Source organism: Pinus tabuliformis, chromosome 1_1 (assembly GCF_031772625.1).
Source record: "Pinus tabuliformis cultivar Carrire ecotype Pingquan chromosome 1_1, CPIR1, whole genome shotgun sequence".
Taxonomy (NCBI): Eukaryota; Viridiplantae; Streptophyta; class Pinopsida; order Pinales; family Pinaceae; genus Pinus; species Pinus tabuliformis.
In genome coordinates, this window is record NC_142297.1 from 676,888,581 (window position 1) to 676,911,499 (window position 22,919).

The window sequence follows — 22,919 nt, forward strand, 5'->3', positions numbered from 1 at the left end:
TTCATTCCTTCACAAATTTGGATCAGTGGTGTCAGAGCAGTCTTCTCTCTCTGTTTTTATGTGCATGTCCCCAACGAGGTTGGGTTATAAGGAGTTGGGACTTGAACTAGTTGAGCCTTTGCAATACCGTCCCCAACGACACTAACGGCCTCCCATAGCGGAGGAAAGGAAAGACAAAGGAGAAGAAGATCTTATCAAATTGTTGCTTGAATAAGCCCTCGATCAACAAAGGAATGAGATTATGGACAACTTTGTCCAGATCCTTTGGCATATTCCCACTTACGACACCTTCATCCAGCAGTCACTTCGAAGGTACCACCCCCTTCAAGGTACAAGTGAACTTCTATATGCCTATATTCTAAGGTCAAATAGATGCAAAAGTTGTAGATAAATGGTTGAATATGTTGGAAGGTTATTTTTTGGTCCATAGTTTCTCTGATAGGGAGAAGATTACCTCTGCACTGCTTAAGGTTTCCCCCCATGTCAAAGATTAGTGGGAAAATTACTATACGAAAAGGGTTGAGGAACCCTCTCCATATATATTCGCCCCCTCTCGGAACTCGTTTCGAGATGCTTTTAAGGAACAATTTTACCCCGTAGGGATCTATGAGGACAAGTACATACAATGAACCACACTATAGCAATAAAGGGACCAAGATGTGCATGAGTTCACAAATATTTTTCATACTTTATGCACAAAATTGGGTTTCAAAGACTCTGAGAGACATCTATTCCTCAAGTACTACGAATGTTTGCACAAATAAATTCAGGAAGAGAGGGAGTTCCTGAACATCTCCTCACTTGGTGCAGCGTACCGATATGCTGCCAAGATTGAACAAAAAATTTAAACAAAAGAAGCGTGATTATGGACCAGTGAATCAAAAGCAGGGCAAGAGCACCCCCAAACTACAGAACAAAGGAAAGAGCCAAGGTGGAGCGACCCAGGATAACCCATCGAAGCCACAAGAAAAGAATGGCACCACGAAGATGAAGGACACAGGAAAGTGGTGTGAGTTCCACAACAACACAAATGAGTGTCATGTCAAGCAGTGATTGGTGGTCGAGCTAAAAGCTTCAAAGTCTGATGCATGTTCTAATTTTGAGATAGGCCCTGACAAGAGGAACGACGAAGGGAAGAAAATTATTGATGTAAAACCCAATTCCACCATTGCTACCACCAAGGTACAAAAGATTGAGCCCGGAGATCTAGAGGAGGGGGAGCATATTTTCCTCTCATGGATATAGGTGAAGTGTTCTCTTCTGCAATTCATTATCGAGAGAAGGAGCCAAAAGAACCTCATTTTAATAGAGGTCCTGAAGCACTTGGGCCTAATAACCACACCACACCCGCAATCGTACACCATTGGGTGGCTTCACCAAGGACGAGATCTCTACGTTAGCCAACAGTGTTGTCTTCCCTACAACATCAAGCCCTTCACGGATGAGGTATTGTGTGATGTTGCCCCACTTGAAGTTTGTGATGTGTTATTAGACCAACCATAATTATGGAAGCGTCATGTTGTGTATGAGTCTAGGCCTCGTATTGTTATTATTACTTTGGGAAATAAGTTATACAAGATACTGGAGGTAGCCCTGCCTTCTGCCATCTCTTTGATCTCTGCTAAGGAATGCAGTAAAATCATCTCCGAGACCAAGAAATTTTTGTTCTTTTTTATTCGCTCTAAAAGAAAGGGGAAGATAGTGGCCACATCCATGGCCCCTAGGAAAGGTTCCCCTATACAATAGATGCATGTGGATAAGGTCATGGAAGAATACAGGGACATATTCTCCCCATCCACAAGGGTACCTTTGCACTGTCAAGTCAAGAATTCAATCAATCTAACTCTTGGAGCACCTCTACCCAATGGGTAGATATATTGTTGCTCCATTCTGGAAAATGAAGAAATCAAACAGAAGATCCAGGAGTTGTTGCAAAAAGGGCACATCCAACCAAGTTCCTCACCTTGTGGGAGCTCGATTGTACTTGTACATAAGAAAGATGGAACCTGGAGACTCCGCATTGATTAGCAGACACTAAACAAAAACACTATCAGGAACAGGTATCCAATCTCATGGATTGATGATCTCCTTGACCAGCTCAAAGGGGCCAAGTATTTCAGCAAAGATCGATTTGAAGTCTCACTATCACTAGGTGCCAATAGAACCCATAGATGTATGGAAAATTACCTTCAAATCTAAGGAGGGTCTTTTAGAGTGGTTGGTCATGCCTTTCAGATTGATAAATGCCCCTACAACTTTTATGAGGCTGATGGATGAAATCTTACAGCCCTTCACCAAATCGTTCGCGGTTGTATATTTGGATGACATCCCCATCTTCAGCAAGAATTGGGAAGAGCACCTACAACACATTTAGTAGGTCCTTCAAACCCTGCAACAGCACAAACTATGTGCCAAATTGGAGAAATGCACCTTTGGCGGGAGCCAAGTCTAATATCTAAGCTACATCATTGACAAGCAAGGCATGCATGTGGATCCGGCTAAGATCCAAGTAATTCGAGATTGGCCAGCACCGACCACTCTAACAGAGATTCGCACCTTTTTGGGCCTCGCCAATTTTTATCAAAGGTACATGTTGGTATTCTCTCATATCACTTGGCCTCTGAGTCAGGTTACCAAGGGTAGAGCGAGCAAAAAAAAATAAAAATAAAAATAAAAAATAAAATAAAATAAATAAATAAAAATAAAAATAAATAAATTATATATATATAATAATAATAATAATAATAATTAAAAAATATAAAATATAAATAAAATAAATATAAATAATTAATTAATTAATTATAAATAAAATTAAAAATTAAAAATTAAAAAAAATGGTTTATCCCAACATAAGGCATTCGTTGAGCTGAAGCACCGCCTCTACTCTGCACCTGTACTCACATTTCCAGACCTACAATAACCATTTGAAATTCAGATAAATGTTATGACTATACTATTGGTGCAGTTCTCACCCAACATGGGCATCTGATGTCCTATCACAATGAGGCATTTTCTGATACAATTCATAAATACCCCACCTATGATAAAGAGATGGATTCCATCGTGCAAACATGCCAACAATGGAAACATTACATTCTAGGGAAGAAGACGATCATCCACACAGATCACTGACCTCTTCAGTTTATCTAGACACAAGGGAATTTGCAAAAGAATCAGCATCAAAAGTGATCTACATATCTGCAACAATTCCACTTGAACATTAAATACAAGAAGGGTAGCACCAATCATGTTGCATATTGCCTCAGTTGGCCCTTAGTTGTAGCATTGACTGCTGTTCTCTACTCTTGTGGCCACGAGACCTCCGGATGGTTGCAATTGCACAAAAATTATCCATAGTTCGCCACTACATACCAAATTCTAGTGGATGACAAGCAAGTTCCAAATTTCCACCTCCATGATGCATTATTATGCTACATGGACCACCTTTTTGTTCCTTCAAGCGAGAGTTCGAAGTTGATTTTGGAGGCACACTACATTCGGGTCGTAGGAAACTTTGGGGTGGGGAAAACGGTGGTTGTACTATAAAAGTATTTTTATTGGCTAAAACTCTAACGAGACATTGGAAAATATATTAGATCCTGCATTTTATGTGTCATCATCAAGCCAACCATCAAGAAGAAAGGCCTATGCACTCCTTTGTCTACTCCCAACCAACACTAGGAATCCATATCCATGGACTATCTGTTGGGCCTCCCTTCTACCAAGCATGGTAATCACTATGTGTTTGTAGTCGTGGACAGATTTTCTAAGATGGTTGTATTGGCGGCTTGCAAGAAGAGTATCACAACAATGGATATTGTCAAACTCTTCTTTGAATAAGTATGGGTACATTTTGGAATCCCATAGACCATTATATCAGATTGGGATAGCAGGTTCCTAAGCACATTCTGGTCGAACTTCTCGACATTATTGGACATTAAGCTCACCAAGAAGATTGCATTCCATCCCCAAACTGATGGCCAAACAAAGTTCGCCAACATGATGATAGTGCACATACTGCATGTACAACTCCAAGCATCCACGAACTTGGGATGAGAGCCTTCCTTATGTGCATCACAGTTATGATAGAGATCTCCATAGCTCAATTGGTCACAATCCTTTTCAAGTGGGTTTGGTTTTCATCCATTGTATCTGATTGATGTTGGCATGCCTCATGCAACTACATTAATAGAATCCACACATGTACAGTCTAAGACTGATAAAGAAACTTAGTTTATTGAATGCATCCAACACATTCGTCGATAGGTGTATGACATCTTGGATAAGTCCAATGCCAAGTACAAGAAGTGGCATGATCAACATTAGGTGCCACACAAGTTTCATGTGAGTGACAAAATTTGGTTGCATTTGCTAAAAGAACGCCTTACCAAAGCTCATCGCGAGCTCAAACAACTCTGATATGGGTCTTACACCATCACCAAGGTTGTGAGAGACAATGGTTTTGAGCTCAGCATTCCCCCATTCCTTGGCATGCACCTAGTGTTCAATGTGGACCGCCTTTGGCCCTACTTTCCACCATTGTTGAACACATCATACATTGCAGAATAGCTAACACCAACAGAGTTAAACATAGAATGAATGAGACGGACCGCAACTGATCGGATCATAAACACGCAAATCAAGAACACTCGCTAGCAGAAGATCCACCTGTATCGATTACCAAAGCTGACCAACTCATACACCAAGGCAAGTGGCTCACTAGGGACCAATTTCAGCAATTTAAGTTTCCTCATTTCATGGAGGCACTCAATATAATGGGGACTATTGCTTCCTAACAAAGGAGGACTGATTCAAGGTGGATATTGGTGGTCACCCTCGTATTCCACTTAGACCCTCGTCATTATAATGTTACTGCAAAAATATTAAAATCACTGCCAAATAAATTCTAAGAGTAATCCAAGAATATAAAATATGAATGTTTCTTTATTAATGTCAAAATCCTTAAGGTACGATAACATTTTACAACTACTCCTTAAGGAAAGAGATTACTCCATAAGATAATGCCTGTCAATACAAAACCAATCCTTGAAATCCCTCAATGGAGAGTCTCTAGCCTCCGTATAGGGTTCATACATACAAACCATGAGTCTCTAATTACCATACATCCAATACAATGGGCTTATCACTTTATTCCCTAACTACTTGTGGTCCCATGCATAATGTGGGTTAACCACTTTATTAATTATGGCCCATTTATTTATCATCCTTACATTACATTATTCCCTTGGGTACCTCATTTTGTACCCCATATTATCCCCCCTAGGTATACTACAGTGATTGTTTCTTTCAGTTTCCTTAATTGTAGCACAATTTACTGTTTTTGGCAATTTTTCGAGTCATTAATTTTTTGCGCTGTTTTGAGGCCATAAACGATGTTTTTTGGAAAACAGGAAAAACCAAAGCCTACAATAGGGTTTTATAGTCAAAAGTTGTAGTCCTTGCATATATTTTCTAACAAGGTATCGTACGCGTCAAATGGAGATCGTATGCCAAAATTATGACCCCAAGAAGTTGATGTACCAATTTACCCCCAATGGGGCTGATAGACTTTTGGCACTTCATCTTTTAGGGTTAGGTTTTTGGATGTTTATGGTTTTCCATTGTTTCTCAATAATAAATAGGCCTTTGAGCCTCATTGTAACACAGTTCAGAAGACATGTAGTCACCACGTTTCTTCTCTTCTCAGAGATAAACTACCATCATTTGAGCTAGTTTATTTCCATTCTACATGTAAACAGTTTTTAGTACTTTGTTATTAATGAATTGAAGTTTTGTTTTTGATGTATCTTTGTGTTTTTGTTTATATCTATACTTCATTTCGTTCCTTCATAAATTTGAATCAATTTTTTTTTGTAAATCAATGTTTTATTCATTAATCAGAAAATAAGTACATTAGCAGCAAAATGCAGGTTTTCAGGTCCCCGAGTCGGGTAGACGTGCGACCAAGTTGTAACAGGCATGCCCATGTGCGAACGGTGCCCATGTTGACCAACTCGGATGGAGAGTGATCGTGCGAAGGTGACCGGTGAATGAGTTGTGGGATGGATGAGTTTTGCGATGAGTTAGACGAGTTGCGGACATATTCGTCGGCCTAGGCAACGACGTGTGATGTGTTGGTCAGCCTAGGCAACGACGTGCGATGTGTTGTTCGGCTTGGGTGAGCCAACCCGACGGTTCATAGTTGCGATATGTTGGTGGGCAGATCGGTTGCATAGTGGGCCAACCCATGGGTAGCCCAACCGACGCGTCGTTTGGATGGTCGCATTCATTGGAGAGTTCATACATATTGGAGGAGGTTGGATGGAGTTCGATCATCAATCAACCATCGCAGAGTTCGGATGAAAACAAAACTTAGCGAAGGGCAAGTTTGAGGAGTCGCAGGCAAGGCCGAGTAAGGGTAGGCAGATTGCAGCACAGAACAGAGTTGGGCACAAGTGTTGGTTAGTGTTACCGCCGAGTAAGTAGGATGCAGTGCGGCAGTGTGTCAACATTGCGACGAACAGTCGGAATGGGTTGCAGATTGAAGTGTGGGTTGACACGACCGAGTGTTGGGCGGAGTTGGCATAACATGGTGTGGACCAGAAATAGAACATCACAGTGTCATAGTTATGCTACACGACAGGAGCGTTCGAATTGAGGACACTAAGTGAGTCGAGTTGAACAAGTGTTGATTGTTAAGCCGAGACTTAACCGAGGGTTTCTGATTGTGCAGTGTGGGCAGAGTTAGCAATAAGTTGCATATTTGTGACACGAAGTTGGTAAATTGTTTAAGTTTGTAGGCCGAATGGTCGGCTACACTACCTGACTGTAAAATTGTACACTTTGTGAAATTATTGAAGTTGTATTATTATTGATTCGAACGGACTTCATGGGAGTTGCCCCTCCCATGTATGTATGTGTTATGCTTGCCTTGATGTTATGATTTCTGCTGCACATTGATGAAAGATAATTGAAGGAGATAATTGTTGAATGTTTACTCTGCTGCATTATTGTGAACACTTGTTTGGAAAATTGACTAAGTGTTGAAGTAGGCATAGACCGTGTACTCAAGTATTGGTGAAAAGAAAAAGTGCGGCAGTTTTGCACCCGCATATATGTGTTTGGAAGACTACCATCATGATAGGGGCAGTCTCACCCTGACCAGGTTTGTTGACTACCGCGACTAGCATATGAAAAAGAAACAAAAAGACAACCAAAGCTACAGTGCACAACTAAAGAGGCCAAAAGCACTAGAAAACACATAAAACAAGTAAAATATCTATAACCATGCTAGTCATAGAAAGTGATTGAAGCTGGGTTATCCGGGGTTGTTCCAAGAGCAGGTGGAGGGCAAAAAGAACAGTGAACATGCTCCTTGAAGTGGGCCATTCAAGACTTCAGCTTCTCCACTTTCTCAACTAACTTGGATCAAATATTCTTCATTTAGATATTATTATTATTAAACATTTATTTTTTGTCTTCGAGAAAATCATTATATATATATATATATATATATATATATATATATATATATATATATATAGTGTGTGTGTGTGTGTGTTTCTTATATATTTACAATGCTTATTAAATTTTATTTGGATAAAATTTACCTTACACAAAATAATTTTAACTATTATATCAATTTACTCAATTTATATAATCTGAAATACTAATTATTTTTTGCTTTGATAAAATTTATCACACAAACACATTTTAATAATAATATCAATTAAAATATTTTTTGCAAACAATATTTTAGTTTTGTAAGTATTCCAATTTCATGAAACACTTAACACATAACAAAAATTGACCTCTTTTTTCGATTCTCATTGTGGCAAATAAAAAGTTTAATTGAAACAACAATTTCAATTTCTGTATTCAAGCCTCTGCCATTCATAATGAATTAAGCAAAGTCTTTCGGTAGAAATCACATAATAGAAATTTTTGGCCAACACATTTTGAACCAACAAGTGTGGTTCATCAAATATTATTGTTCAAATATAACCATTACTTGAAATTATGTCTCTACATTGCTCTCTATTTAAGCCTTTGCCATGGTCTGCCTCTTCATCTGATCCTGATGATGAACCACACTTGTTGGTTTGAAACGCGTCGGCCACAAATTTCTCTTATGTGATTTCTACTAAAAGACTTTGCTTAAAACATTTTCAATATTATTTTATATTTTCTATTAATTAGCCAACATATATTTATTACAAAAATTTAATGTAACATTAATGATAACATCTCACGCCTCTCAACACAATTATGGATTGATACCTATTAATGTTTACCAACAATTTAATTTATATGACTATTATAATATTTTTATCTTAAATATTACATGTTATATTAACATGGAATAAATTACACAAATCAAATCATCTATTATTAATAATATTATTTTCATGTCTTTTGTGATGAAGAAATTATATATTTCCTTTATATTAAGTAAACTATTTTTTTCCTTTTTATATCAAGTAAAAAAATCGAGTAAATTATTTTTTTAATTTTGACATGTCATCTTTACTGAAGGAATTACATATACATATTTCCTTTGTATTAAAAGTTTTAAGAGAAATATTTGGCCGACGCATTTCAAACCAACAAGTGTGGTTCATCATCAGGACCAGATGAAGAGGTCGTGATGAAGAGGCAGACCAAGGCTTAAATAGAGAACAATATAGAGACCAGGATCATGGAAAAAGCTTAAATAGAAAGCAATGTAGAGACCAAAATTTCAAATAACAGCGAAATATTATTAAGTAACGGCTATATTAAACAGTTAGTTTTTGAAAAAATTATATTTAAATTATGATATTAGCTTATTAATTTATTAAAAACAAATATTAATAAGTAACCGCTATATTTTTTTAAAATAATATTTAATTTATTTATTAAAATCAAATAAATAATATTTAAATTAATTTAAATAATATTTAATTAATATATTAAAATCAAATAAATAATATTTAAATTAATTTATTAAAATCAAATAATTATGATATCAGATTATTAATTTATTAAAAATAATTATTATATTAATTATTAAAATCAAATAATTATGATATTAATTTATTAATTTATTAAAAACAATAAGTAGTTTATATAAAATAATATTTAAATTAATTTATTAAAATCAAATCATAATAATAAATTATTGATTTATAATGTTCTTAATTAAATATAAAAATAAAATTATTAATCTAAAAACACAATAAAAATAACATAGGAAACCATAAACTTCTTAAGCTAGTTTTAAATTCCAGCCAAAACCACTTTAGGCTCAAACGAGGTTGGTATAAAGACACCATGACCTGGTTAAACCATTGGAAGATCGGTGATAATGTTGCATTACAAAACATCAATAACATTAAAAATATTGTTACTTCTAAGTTCAAAGAAAAAATGTGGTGTGAGAAAGATTTAACTAAGAGAAAAATAAGTTATTATAAAGAGGTCATCAACCCCACCCTAGAAGATCAAAAGTATATCTTTGTTTTAACTAATTCAAAGAATAAAATTAATATAGCCAAAATTAAAACGAACTCTCATGAGCTCCATAGTGAAACGGGTCGTTAGACAGTTCCTAAAACACCATGGATGGAAAGGATCTGCCATCCCTGTGACAATATGAACATCGAAGATGAAAATCACTTTCTCTTAGAGTTCCTCGCGTACAATCACATTAGTTCTCAGTTTCATAATCTTTGTTGCAAAACTGACCTTCCTAGCCTTTTACGATGTCAAAATTATAGTGAGCTCGGGAGGCTTCTCTCCAAGCTTTTTGAGCACAAGAATAAAATCTTAAATCGAACTAAATAAATCATTCCTTTGGGTCCAATAGACCAAAGTTTGGTTTCAGTGGACATTAACCATCATCATCATCATATTTTTAATTAAATGCAAATACCTATACTCATAAATATATATAGTTAATATTATATTTTATTATATGCATTTATATTTAATATAGTTGATATTGTCTTTTTATAATATTTTGACTTATAAAATTATTGATCTTTTTATAATATTTTTAATTAAATGCAAACATCATGGATATATAGTTAATATTGTCTTTTTATTATACGCATTTATATTTAATATAGTTGATATTATCTTTTTATAATATTTTTAATTATAAAATGATTGATCATTTATAATATTTTTAATTAAATAAAAACATCTCTACTCATTGATATGATATATATAGTTGATATTGTCTTTTTATTATAAGCATGTATATTTAATATAGTTGATATCGTATTTTTATAATATTTTTATTGTCTTTTTATTATAAGCATCTATATTTAATATAGTTGATATTGTATTTTTATAATATTTTTAATTAAAATATTCATTGATATATAGGTGATATTTTTTTTTTATTATACTCATTTATATATAGTTAATATTGTTTTTCTATTATACTCAATAGTTGATATTGTATTTTTAATTTTTATTTAAAACATTATTAATTTTTTATAATATTAATAGAGTTGATATTGTTTTTATTTTTTAAATTAAAAAAAATATATATATTTTTTTAATTAAATATAAACATCTATACTCATTTATATTTAATAGAGTTGATATTGTCTTTTTAAAAATGTTTTATTGTTATTTAAAAAAAACAGTTAAAACATTATTGATCTTTTATAATATTAATAGAGTTGATATTGTGTTTTGATTTTTTAAATAAAAGATTTTTTATATTTTTTTTAATTAAATGTAAATATTTATACTAGTCATTTATATTTATATTTAATATAGTTGATATTGTCTTTTTAAAACTGTTTTATTATTATTTATAAAAAAACAAACAAACATTTAAAACATTATTGATTTTTTATATAATTTATAATATTAATAAAATTGATATTGTCCTTTTGTTTTTTTAAATAAAATTTTTTTAATAAATTTTTTTAATTAAATGCAAACATCTACACCATCATTTATATTTAATAGAGTTGATATTGTCTTTTTTAAAATGTTTAATTGTTATTTAAAAAACAAAACATTTATGTTTAATATAGTTGATATTGTCTTTTTAAAAATGTTTTATTGTTATTTAAAAAAAAACAAATCTTTTATATATTTTTATTGTTATTTTTAAAAAAATAACATTTAAAACATTATTGATCTTTTATAATATTAAGATTAGTTGATATTGTCTTTTTCCCCATCAAATCTAATTTCTATAAGAAAAAGAATATAGATAAAAACAATGGTTTTAAAGAATAATATTTCTAGCCTAAGGAATGAAGGTAATATCCTTCCCCTATGTGAATTTAATGCTCGAACTTCAAGCAACCAAAAGGAGAGCAAATGTGGCATGTCCAAAAGTAAACCAACCCCTTGGACTACTACGAAAAAGGTAGGCATACGACTCTATTCTTCTAAGTAATCATTCCAAATCTAATCTCCTTTGGTTAGACGAAAACCTTACTCTGGCTAGCTAGTACAAAAGGAGCTCTGAAGACCTCGAGGAGAATTTGTTTGGATCAGAGCTAGTCAAGCTCTGTAGTGCTCAGGATCTCATAATTTGCAACGATCTAAAAAAGTGGTCCAATTCTAGCCAGATGATCTGCATAGATGGACTTGGTAGCAGCGTGGTAGACTAGACTATGTTATTTTTTATCTCCCTTTATACAACGAAATAATAAATTTTGACATCTTAAACAACCACGAGCCTGACTCTGATCACAAGCCTTTACTTATAACTCTCAATTTTGTCATGCATAGAGATCCCATAGAAAATAATCCTTATAGTCAAAAGAACTTAACCTTTGATAGAAATAAAAATGACCTCTTTCTAGATGAATTAAAGACTAATTTGCTTCCTTTATCTAGTATAAACAACATAGAAGACCTTAATTTTATTACAACCCTCTCATATTCTATTAACAAGTTCTCAATTGAAGTTTCAAGTAATAAAAGAAATAGCACAACCAACCCATGGTATGACAAAGATTGTAAAACTGTAAGGAGAGCAATTAAGGAAATTGTTGATGAATCTTTTAAAATTGGCAAGATAAAAATATACAAAACCCAAACTGAAAGGAAAAAAAGGAAGTATATTCGTAAAAGACAAGAGAATCTTTTACACCTCTAAGATAGCTCCTAAGAAATTCTAGAGGCATATTCTAATTAGGAAAACTAAAGATAATAATAAAATTGTTTTACACGACTGAAATTCCTATCTTAAAAAGCTTTATGAATCTCCAAATGTCATGGATAACTTTGAAAACCCTGCTCAACGAAATAAGTTTTCTCAAATGATTGGATCAATAAGATCGAGAAATGAAAGGACAAACTGGATATTCATATTCTTTCTTACACCTAAACGTGAAATTCACAAAACTTTGGCTATGTTTGTGGAGAGTTTTCTTCCGGTCCAGTCTCTGGACCGATAGCTGCTGGTAAAAAGATAATGCCAGGTGATCCAATCGTACTGATTGAGAATTCATTCACCCTGTAAGAAGATTACATTCGACAATTTGTGAAGGGGTTTGCTCCCCCTGTGGGAGTAAACCCATTTATTAGTCCCCTTAGCTTATTCCTCCCATTGGATCATCACCTGCGGATTATTCCCAGTTGCACTACAGCTAATTAGAACTAAAATGAAATACTCCTTACAAAGAATGGAGACTGCCTCTATTAAGGCTTTCACTTTCATTGAACTCTTTCTCTATAGCCGGCATGGGACTAAATAAAGTTAAGAACCTTGTTGACCTTACCTTCTAGCAAAGAGACTGGCAAATATTACACTCCCAGCAACGAAACCTGGAAATGATTATGACTCCTGCCAATGGAAAATGAGAGGAGGCTAAGACATTGATTTTGGGGTTAAACAACTGGCAAATGAAATGCTAAGGACATTGAAGGTTACCAGGTGGAAATCTTAAAAATTGGAGGCATGTCCTCATCCCCCACATCCACAAGCTTTTCAATCAAGCAGTGAAGCAAGGGTTCCCTAAACCATGGACTCAGAGCCTCATTATCCCTATTTTTAAAAGTGGGGATACAAACAATCCCTCTAATTATCGGACTATTATGATCAACGCTCTCTTAGCCAAGTTATATGGTATTATTTTGGAAAAGAAGTTGAGCATATGGCTTGAAAGTGAAAGTAAGTGAGCTAAAGGCCAAACGGGTTTTAGAAGGCAACATTCAACAACGAACCATTTTGTTACGCTTAGGATCATTGTGGAGGAATCTCGCAATGATAAATCTAATCTCTTTTGTTGCTTTGTGGACTTTAGAAAGGCTTTTGATACGGTTCCTAGAAACAACATATGGAATAGATTATAAGAGCTAAAGGTTCCTTTCTAGTTGAGAGTTGTCGCTATAAGGTTATATGAGAATGTAATTGCCAAGTTAAAAAGAAATGAGGGGTGGTCGAAAGATATTAAGCGTAATATCGGCAAGGTTGCCCCCTCTCCCCTACTCTATTTGGCATTTAAATCGACAAGCTAGAATACTGTGTAGAGAAAGCAGGTTGTGCTGGCACAATCTTAGCTTGTATAGTCATCATCCTTCTTCTCTATGCTGACAATATTGTTCTTCATGCAAGGTGCCTATCTGATCTTGATAAGCAACTTAGAATTCTTAAGGATTTCTGCTCTACCATGGATATGACTAGCTGACAAAACTAAAGTTATGATTATCAAATCCAATGACACTTATGCTAATTTTATGTATGACAATAGTGACTTGTAGGAAGTGTCTTCTTACAGGTACCTAGAAATCGATATTCATCACAAACTCAACTGGAACTATAGCATTGAGCAAATGATTAATGGGGGGTGGAAAACTTATTTTGGTCTTGAAAATAATTGTAAAACGGCAAACCTCGTCATGTGGGATAGAAAGAAGTTCATCTTTGAAACTTTAGTCACTCCTATTATCTTATATGGATGTGAGGTTTGGGGTTGCAGCATCATCCTGGAGAAAGATTGAGCAAATCCAGACCTCAAGACGTCAAGACCTGGTTAAACCATTGGCAGATCGACGAAAATGTTGCATCGCAAAACATTAAAAATATTGTTACTTCTAAGTTCAAAGAAAAAATGTCAAGGGAGACGAAAATGTTGCATCGCAAAACATTAATAACATTAAAAATATTGTTACTTCTAAGTTCAAAGAAAAAATGTCAAGGGAGAAAGATTTACCAGCTAAAAGAAAATTAAGATATTATAAGGAAGTCATCAACCCCACCCTAGAAGATCTAAGGTATCTCTCTATTTTAACTAGCTCAAAGAAGAAAATTAACATAGTCAAAATTAGAACGAACTCTCATTAAATCCATAGTGAAACGGGTCGTTGGACAGTCTCTAAAACACCATGAATGGGAAGGATCTGTCATCTCTGTGAGAATATAAACATCGGGAATGAAAATCACTTCCTCTTACAGTGCCCCGCATACAACCACATTAGATATTAGTTTCATAATCTTTGTTGCATACTAATCTTCCTAGCCTTTGGCGATGTCAAAATTATAGTGAGCTCGGGAGACTTCTCTCCAAACATTTTGAGCATAGGAATAACATCTTAAATCAAACTAAATAATTCGTTTCTTTAGGTCTAATAAACCAAAATTTGGTCTCAGTGAACATTAACTATTATCATCATCGTCATCAAAAAAATATATAATATTTTTTAATTAAATACAAACATCTATACTCGTTTTATCATCATTTTCATCAAAAAAAATATAATATTTTTTAATTAAATACAAACATCTATACTCTTTATATTTATATATACTCTTTATATTTATATTTGATATAGTTGATATTGGCTTTTTAAAAATGTTTTATTGTTTATTTAAAAAAAAAAAAACAATCAACTCGTTCAGCACAAAAGAAAATGGTTCAGAACTAAAGAAATTTCCCACATACAGTACCCTAATGCTATATCACATCTCCCTAATATAGTATCACTCCCTAATGCTGTTCACATCTCCCTAATACAATATTACTCCCTAATGTTATAGTTCCATAATAGGGAGTTTTATACAATATTACTCCCTAATGCTATAATATAGTTCCATAATAGGGAGTTTTGTAGCCAAATATTCCCCATTTTATCATGATATCGAAAAAATTACTCAAAACATTGAGAAAACTCAACAATGCAAATTCATCTCCATTCCAAACACTTATTGACCACGATTGTACGGTTTATTCCACTTACTGACTGGGATATCCAATCCATAGGAAAAACATTAAAGTCCAAACGCTTATTGACCACGACTCTATGGTTTATTCCTCTTACTGACACGGATATAATCCGCAGGAAAAACCACATTAAATTCCTTACAGTTCAACGAGTTCCGAATGGTAAATATAAATTCCTTACAGTTCAACGAGTTCCGGATGTTAAATAATTAATTTCCATTGAACAAAAAATAATTAATTTCCATTGAACAAAAACTATGGCAAAAACTGACCTTTTAAAGGTGAAATCTATTTCTTTTGCGTAGAAATGGTAAATATTTAATTTCCATTGAACAAAAACTATGGCAAAAATTAACCTTCAAAAGTAAAATCTAATATTTTTTTTTGCTAAATCTAATATATTTTTTTTATTTTTGGGAAGAAATATTCAAGCAGATCCACCAAAAGAAGTCTAATCTATTTTTTGCGAAAAAAATTCAGGCCAGGCCGTGCGAAAAAAGGCCAAAAAAATATTCAGCCAGGCCACCTAAAGCGAAGAAATAGGTGAGAAATATTCAAGCAGATCCACCCAAAGGATCGAAAGGAAGGCGCAGGATCGAAAGGAAGGTAAAGAAATATTCAAGCTTCAAGCAGATCCATGCAAAGGATCAAAAGATTTCTGCCGATTTATTAACAACTTTGATACAAGGAAATATTCAGGCGAAGAAATATTCAAGCAGATCCATGCAAAGGATCAAAAGATTTCTGCCGATTTATTAACAACTTTGATGCAAAGAAATATTCAAGCAGATCCACGCAAAGGATCAAAAGCTTTCTGCGCATTTATTAACAACTTTGATGCAGATCAACCATGAGGATAAAAGTGAAATCTAATATATCTAATTTTCTTTTGCGAAGAAATATTCAGAACGATCTACCCAAAGGATCTTTAGGTGGAAATATTCAGGCAGATCAGTGGATCTGCAAAGGATCTCTGCCGATTTATTAGCAAAGTTTAACTTTGATTTCCAAATAGCGAGATACTTTAGCAATAAAAAGTCTACCAATTAAACTAACCCTCTCACCCTCTGGGCTCTAAGATATCTAAAATTAGAAATGAAATAGAAATCTATTCACCTAAAGAGTCACAGAACATGCCAAAAGCACTAGTGAAAAGCAGCTTCTGAGTGCTGTCTCTCCTGAATGATGCAATGGCATTGGCAAAATAACAACATTATACATTGAATAATAATACATTACAAGCATCTCCAATTCAACTTCTCCCTGGTTCTTCTGTGTGTGTTTTAATGTATTTTCATCAGCTTACTTTTCAGACATAGCTTTAAGTCGATCGATGAGAAGAGCATCCTCCAACGTATAGGAAGGCACTGCAGGAGTAAAACCCCTTTCCTCATTCAGCTTCGCTGCAGATTGCATGGCCTCTCCAATTACTCCAGACTGGGGACGGGGACGCCCATGAGGACTCCCACGAGCCTCTGCCTCCACGATTTTCTCTGCATCTTCTCTCGTCACAGCCTTGTCTGCGGGAAGATCTGTAGTCGCTGCCTGCACATACACAGTTATGTAAAACCAAATCAAAATACATGCAGAAAAACTAAATGTGACTCAAACCAAAGAGAGACATAAATGAAACACAAATTCTGCATTGTTCTCTCATGCAGTCATAAAGCTGTATGGCAAAGGATATACATAATTTACCAGCAAAATGTTTGACAGAGTGGTCTTCCCCACATCGTTTACTCGAGGATTAAGCTCGGCTGCTGCTTGGGCTGTGGCAGCTATCCCTCCTTTTTGAGTGACGGGGTTGCCTGTAGCCCTTTTTTCTGCAGATTGAATGGCTCGAGCGTCGTTTGAATCAATTGGTTTTTCTCCTTCCTTCATTGCAGCAGCTTCAAGGGCCTGCTTGAAATTAATAGTGGTTAACATAATACAGAGACACGCATATATAAAACACAGGTCTATTAGGCTATTTTAACTCTTCTAATGGTTTTAATTTTTAATCCCTTTAGTGGATTAATAGTTATTTAATAGAAGCTGGCTTGGGTTTTTAACTTTTTATAGATCCATCCCAGAGTTCAGAGTTCATAGTCATATAATTGAACAGTGAAAAACCAGGTGAACTATACAGCGAAATATAGATGACAGTTGCAAATATCAAAATAGAAACAAGCCCATCAGCAGTTTGCTCAGCGTTCGAGGTTCTTGGTCAATTCAGATCTTCAAAACCCTTACAGTCCTTGGGGGCATGGAAGTGTGCACCAGGCAGAAGTTTGCTTTTTTGTTTTTAATGTTTGTTTGTGTTTTAAATTTAATGTTTTTCACGGTTTAATATGCTTCCTTCCTCAATTTTATAAGGAGTGAGAAGTTTCTAACTAGTAATATGCTTCCCCTCAATTTTTATGACGGGAAGTTTCTTTAATTTTAATTTTTATTATTAATAGATATCAAGTTAAAGATTAGGCGTATGTAGTTTATAATTATGAGAAGTGTTTATGATTTATAAAATAAGTATTAACTTGCACACTTTCAAACTGACATTTATTTTTTAATTTTTATTTTTATTACAAATAAATCTGAAGTTTAAGATGAGGCGTAAAAAGTTAATAATTTTGTGGTGTGTTTATGATTTATAAAATAAGTATTAACTTGCATACTGGAATGCTTTACCTACTAGATGTATGAGAAAAGTAGAAAACTGGGTGATGCGGGTGTTCTCTTTGTATGCTGGGTGCTCTGTTAAAATATTTCTTGTATTTTTGTGTAAAGATTGATAGTTCGAAACCATGGGGTGTTGTATCTTTGTGTAAAGATTGATAGTTTGAAACTATGGGGGTGTTCTATTAAGATACTTTCTGTATCTGTGTGGAATGCTTTACTTGAGAATAGTAAAATAGTAAAAAAGTGGGTGATGCAGATGTTCTCCTTTTATCATCCTTCTATCATCCTTATTATCATCCTTATCATCCGTGTTTATCATCCTTCTTCTTGTATTCTTGTGTACCCTGGGTGTTTTGTTAAGATACTCCTTGTATTTTTGTGTATCCTCAGTGTTCTGTTAAAATAATCTTTATATCCTTGTGTAAAGATTGAGTGTTTTGTTAAGATACTCCTTGTATTTTTGTGTATCCTCAGTGTTCTGTTAAAATAATCTTTATATCCTTGTGTAAAGATTGATAATTGGAAAGGGTGTTTTGTTGAGATACTCCTTGTATCCTTGTGTAAAAATTGTATCCTTGTGTAAAGATTGATAGTTCGTAACCTTGTGTAAAAATTGATAGTTCCAAACTATGGGTTAAGATACTAATTGTATCCTTGTATAATAAAAAAAAAAAAGAGTATAGCAATTCTGAATGATTACGATGACTTGAATCCAAATTTTAAAGTTACAGTGTGAGAGGATTTGGATTTGAAGTTCGGCAAGAGCTAACCAGCCTGCCATAGGGCAATTAATAGGGCATTAATGCCCCTATGGAGGTCGGTTCACCATACATGGCCATGGACTTCCGTGCGAAGATTTGCCAGCAATCTGTGGCTTCCGTGCAATTCTCCAGGAGCGGGTGACCCACCATTGGGTGCGGTGCAATTCTCCGAGAGCGGGTGACCCACCGTTGCCCTGTTGGCGCCCGCGACGGTGGCACATACTCAAATCTTCACCAGCATCCGCCAAAGCGACCCCGTGTTCTCTTTTCTTTTCGCGTCCTCAGCGACCCTCACAAGAACCCTCACAGGAGCTCTCAAACTTAAACTTCACATAGTTCAAATTTAAACTTCACATAGTTTTTATAAAATTTTGGCTAGTTTTTACAATAAAATCAATTTTATAAAATTTTGGCTAGTTTTTACAATAAAATCAATCAATGATTTTATACATTTTTCGCTAATTTAAACTTCACATAGTTTTATAAAATTTTGGCCAATTTTTACCATAAAATAAAATCAATCAATGATTTTATAAAATTTTGGCTAATTTAAACTTCACATGGTTTTATAAAATTTTGGCCAATTTTTACCATAAAATCAATTTTATAAAATTTTGCCTAGTTTTTACAATAAAATTAATCAATGATTTTATAAAATGTTGGCTAGTTTTTACACTAAAATCAATCATTTTTAAAATAAAAGAAATTTTGGCTAGTTTTTACACTAAAATCAATCATTTTTAAAATAAAAGATTCACCATTTTGGCCAATTTTTACCATAAAATCAATTTTATAAAATTTTGCCTAGTTTTTACAATAAAATTAATCAATGATTTTATAAAATTTTGGCTAGTGAATCTTTAAAAAAAAATGAAAAATTACCCCATCAAATATGAGCCTAGCCAAATAAAAAACCATGAAAAATTACCCCATCAAATATTAGCCTAGCCAAATAAAAAACCATGAAAAATTACCCCTATCAAATAACACTCGCGTAAATTGTTAAATTAAATTTTAAATTTATTAAATTATTAAATTACATTTTATTAAAAGGAGTAAATTTTCTTACACACTAACGGATAATACATCAAACACTCTCCTACCCTATCTATACCCTATCTACAATAATATTGCTAAATTGCATGATCGTAGCCCTTCTCTTGAGAGAGTTGGGGCTAGGGCTGAACCGGGTCTGATGCCAAGATCAAACCCTATCTACACTGAGGATCTAATCATTTTGCTAAATTGCATGATCGTAGCCCTTCTCTTGAGGGCGTTAGGGCTAAGGGCGTTAGGGCCAAGGCTGAAGCGGGTCTGATGCCAAGATAGAAATTGAGATGGGGAGTAGTGAGTAGAAATTGAGATGGAGAGTAGTGAGAGATTGTGCACACAAATTACACACATCACTATATTATTATTGATTACAACATTTACACAAATTACCTAAATTACCTATTTTGCATGAGTTTCCGGAACGTGAGATAGAGAGTAGTGAGAGATTGTGCACACAAATTACACACATCACAGCACATGCATGAGTGGAACGTGAGATAGAGAGTAGTGAGAGATTGTGCACACAAATTACACACATCACAGCACATGAGTGCATGGTACTGCGGTCGGGGCTGTCGGATGTCACGCTCCCCGGCCGCGTTCGAATCCCATTATGGTGGCGCTGCACGGCAGCAATATGTAAACATTGTGATTGTATATTGGTATCATATGATTGATGTGGACGGCATCCCACTGGTGGACGGACTCATGAACCCACTGGTGCACCGTGAGGAGCCATGTGATTGTATATTGGTATCATATGATTGATGTGATGGTTGTATAGAGTGTATATAATGTATTCTGGGCCTAATACATGCTTCTTCAGGGACTAGCCCCCCATTTTTTTTTTAAATTACACACATCACTATATTATTATTATTGATCACAACATTTACACAAATTACCTATGTTGCATGAGTTTCTGGAATGTGGGAATGTTGGAAACTTGGATACGGGTGTCAGGAACAGCTAGAGGTTTCCCCAAAATTTAAAATTTACAAGAAACGACTAATCAGTAATATTATATAATAAAAAAATATTAGAAAAATGATTATATAATTTATATAATAATCAAAATATTCCAATATTAAAATCAATTTAAATATATAAATAATAAATATATAATCTCTTATATATAAATATATTTTTTTTGAGCGTTTTTCTCAAGTCTCCCTTTTTATATATATAAAATATTAAAATGTCAAATTCATTATCAGTTATATGACACATGAATTTGAAACAATCTGGTTTAAAAATACAAAGGAACAATTTCTCTAGTTATTCTTAAGAGAAAAAGTAAAGCAACTCTAATGTGTAAGCATTGACCGCCACATACAATATGCACACACAATCTTCTGCAATATATATATATAAACAACAAAAGAAATACTCATCAACGTGACATCTCAGACATTGATCCACTTTCTCAATTAAGAATATCGGTGTTAAGAATGTCTTTGACCTTTCTTCTTGTGAAAGTTTCAAGATAGGCTCATGTTTTGTGGGCAGTTCAACATATTTCTCTACAGGCTTTATATTCTCCTCCCCAACCCCAAGGAACGCCAGAACTCCAAAAAAACAGTCTTCAAAGCTCCCAAAACTTTCCTCAGCTCCCATTGCAGCTCTTGCTGAAAAAAAACAGTCTTCAAAGCTCCCAAAACTTTCCCCCGCTCCCATTGCAGCTCTTGCTGAAAAAGAAACGTTCTCATACAGTGCCAAAGCTCCCAGGAGCGTGGGAACCATTGGAACGGGTTTCCCACCTCTCGGGAGCAATCCCTGTGTAACAAAGCAAAAATTACACACATCACTATATTATTATTATTGATCACAACAGTTACACATATTACACACATCACAATATTATTACTATATTATTATTATTGATCACAACAGTTACACATATTACACACATCACTATAGATATTATTATTATTATTAATCACAACATTTCCACAAATTACACATCACTATATTTTATTATTGATATTTTTATTATTATTGATCACAATAAGTCCACATAAATCTCTGACTTTGAGAATCTATGACTCAAACATGACACACTCCAACTCATAACATAAGAATCGAAAACTTCATAACAAAAGAAACGAAAGCTTCTGGATTGAAGCCTTGGGACTCATAGGACTCGTAATATTATGAGAATCTGGCGTCCCAAGGACTCATAATATTATGAGAACCTGGCAGCATTGCGCTTCCCACATCTTTTAAGTCCAAGCACTGCTTCTTGCTTCCCTCTCGAACTCTCATAATTACAAAGATAGATAAACAACTCCACAATTGCATCACAATCCTTAAATTTAACACAAGCCGTAAGGTAGATGGCTACTTGTTTAGCCAGCAAGCTCTGGAGACTATGTAATAAGTTCCCTAGAGTTTCTTGCACCAGCAAGCTCAGGAGACTATGTAAATTCCTGAGAGTCTCAGGCCTTTATTGACTGGTGCAGTCTCGCTCATACGTTGAACAAAGGGAAGAACACAGTTCTGCTAGAACAGCATTTGAGGGTTTTATCAATGGGAGAAGTATCAAATGCAAGGAAAAAGACAATAAACACCAGGACAATGAAAAATCAGTTTCCAAGCTCACAGAGAATTCAAAATTTTTCTTGCGAAAAAGGGAGAAAATCAGAAGTTATTACCTTGGAAATGTTAAAACAGCTTTTAGTGGAGGCAGCCTGCTGTCAACCAAAGATGGTGCTATTTTCTTATCATTTGAAAGCATAATTTGCACTGTAAAATCGACCTTGCTGTTGCGGGTCGTATTGCAGTGGGGAAAATTCTTATCTGCACTGTAAAATCGACCTTGCTGTTGCGGATCGTATTGCAGTGGGGAAAATTTTCTTTGCATTGAGAAAGAATTTTCTACGATTGATCTTCTGTGTTTCCTCCTCTTGTTTAGCTTACTTTGGCCTTGAACAAAGCCATGTTTGAGAACAGAGACATGTTTGCAGGCCTCCTTTTCCCTTTTTTTCAGGTTTTATCTAATCTCAAGTTTTGTACTACATTTCATTTCCTTTTAAGGATATGTCCTCGTGAAAATTGGATTTTGACATAAATCGCCCTCGAGAAACAAGAGTGAAATATAATTTAAAAATTAATTTTCCGTCGAGCAGTATATCTTATAATGGACAGTGCAAGCTTGGACAAAGAATGTGTTAATTTTTCCTCGAGCAGTATATCTTATAATAGACCGTGCAAGCTTTGACAAAGAATGTGTTGTTAACCGCGGCATTAGAATCCCACACCATAA

General features: G+C 34.4%; 1 protein-coding gene across 2 annotated transcripts in view; it reads right to left on the reverse strand.

Annotated features, from left to right (window-relative positions):
• Window positions 1-16,033: 16,033 nt before the first annotated feature.
• LOC149215222 (late embryogenesis abundant protein 31-like) overlaps window positions 16,034-22,919 on the reverse strand; it is a 46,126-nt gene continuing 39,240 nt past the window's right edge. Inside the window, exons 2-3 of one of the 2 annotated variants that reach the window (XM_089392568.1) lie at window positions 16,881-17,081; window positions 16,034-16,727 (exon numbers count right to left, since the gene is read on the reverse strand). In XM_089392568.1, coding sequence (XP_089248694.1) covers window positions 16,485-16,727; window positions 16,881-17,081 — 444 coding nt within the window. In that variant the 3' untranslated portion in view covers window positions 16,034-16,484. Of the gene's footprint in view, window positions 16,728-16,880; window positions 17,082-21,116; window positions 21,431-22,919 lie in introns of those variants that run through there. The other variant, XM_089392569.1, reaches the window with a different exon arrangement.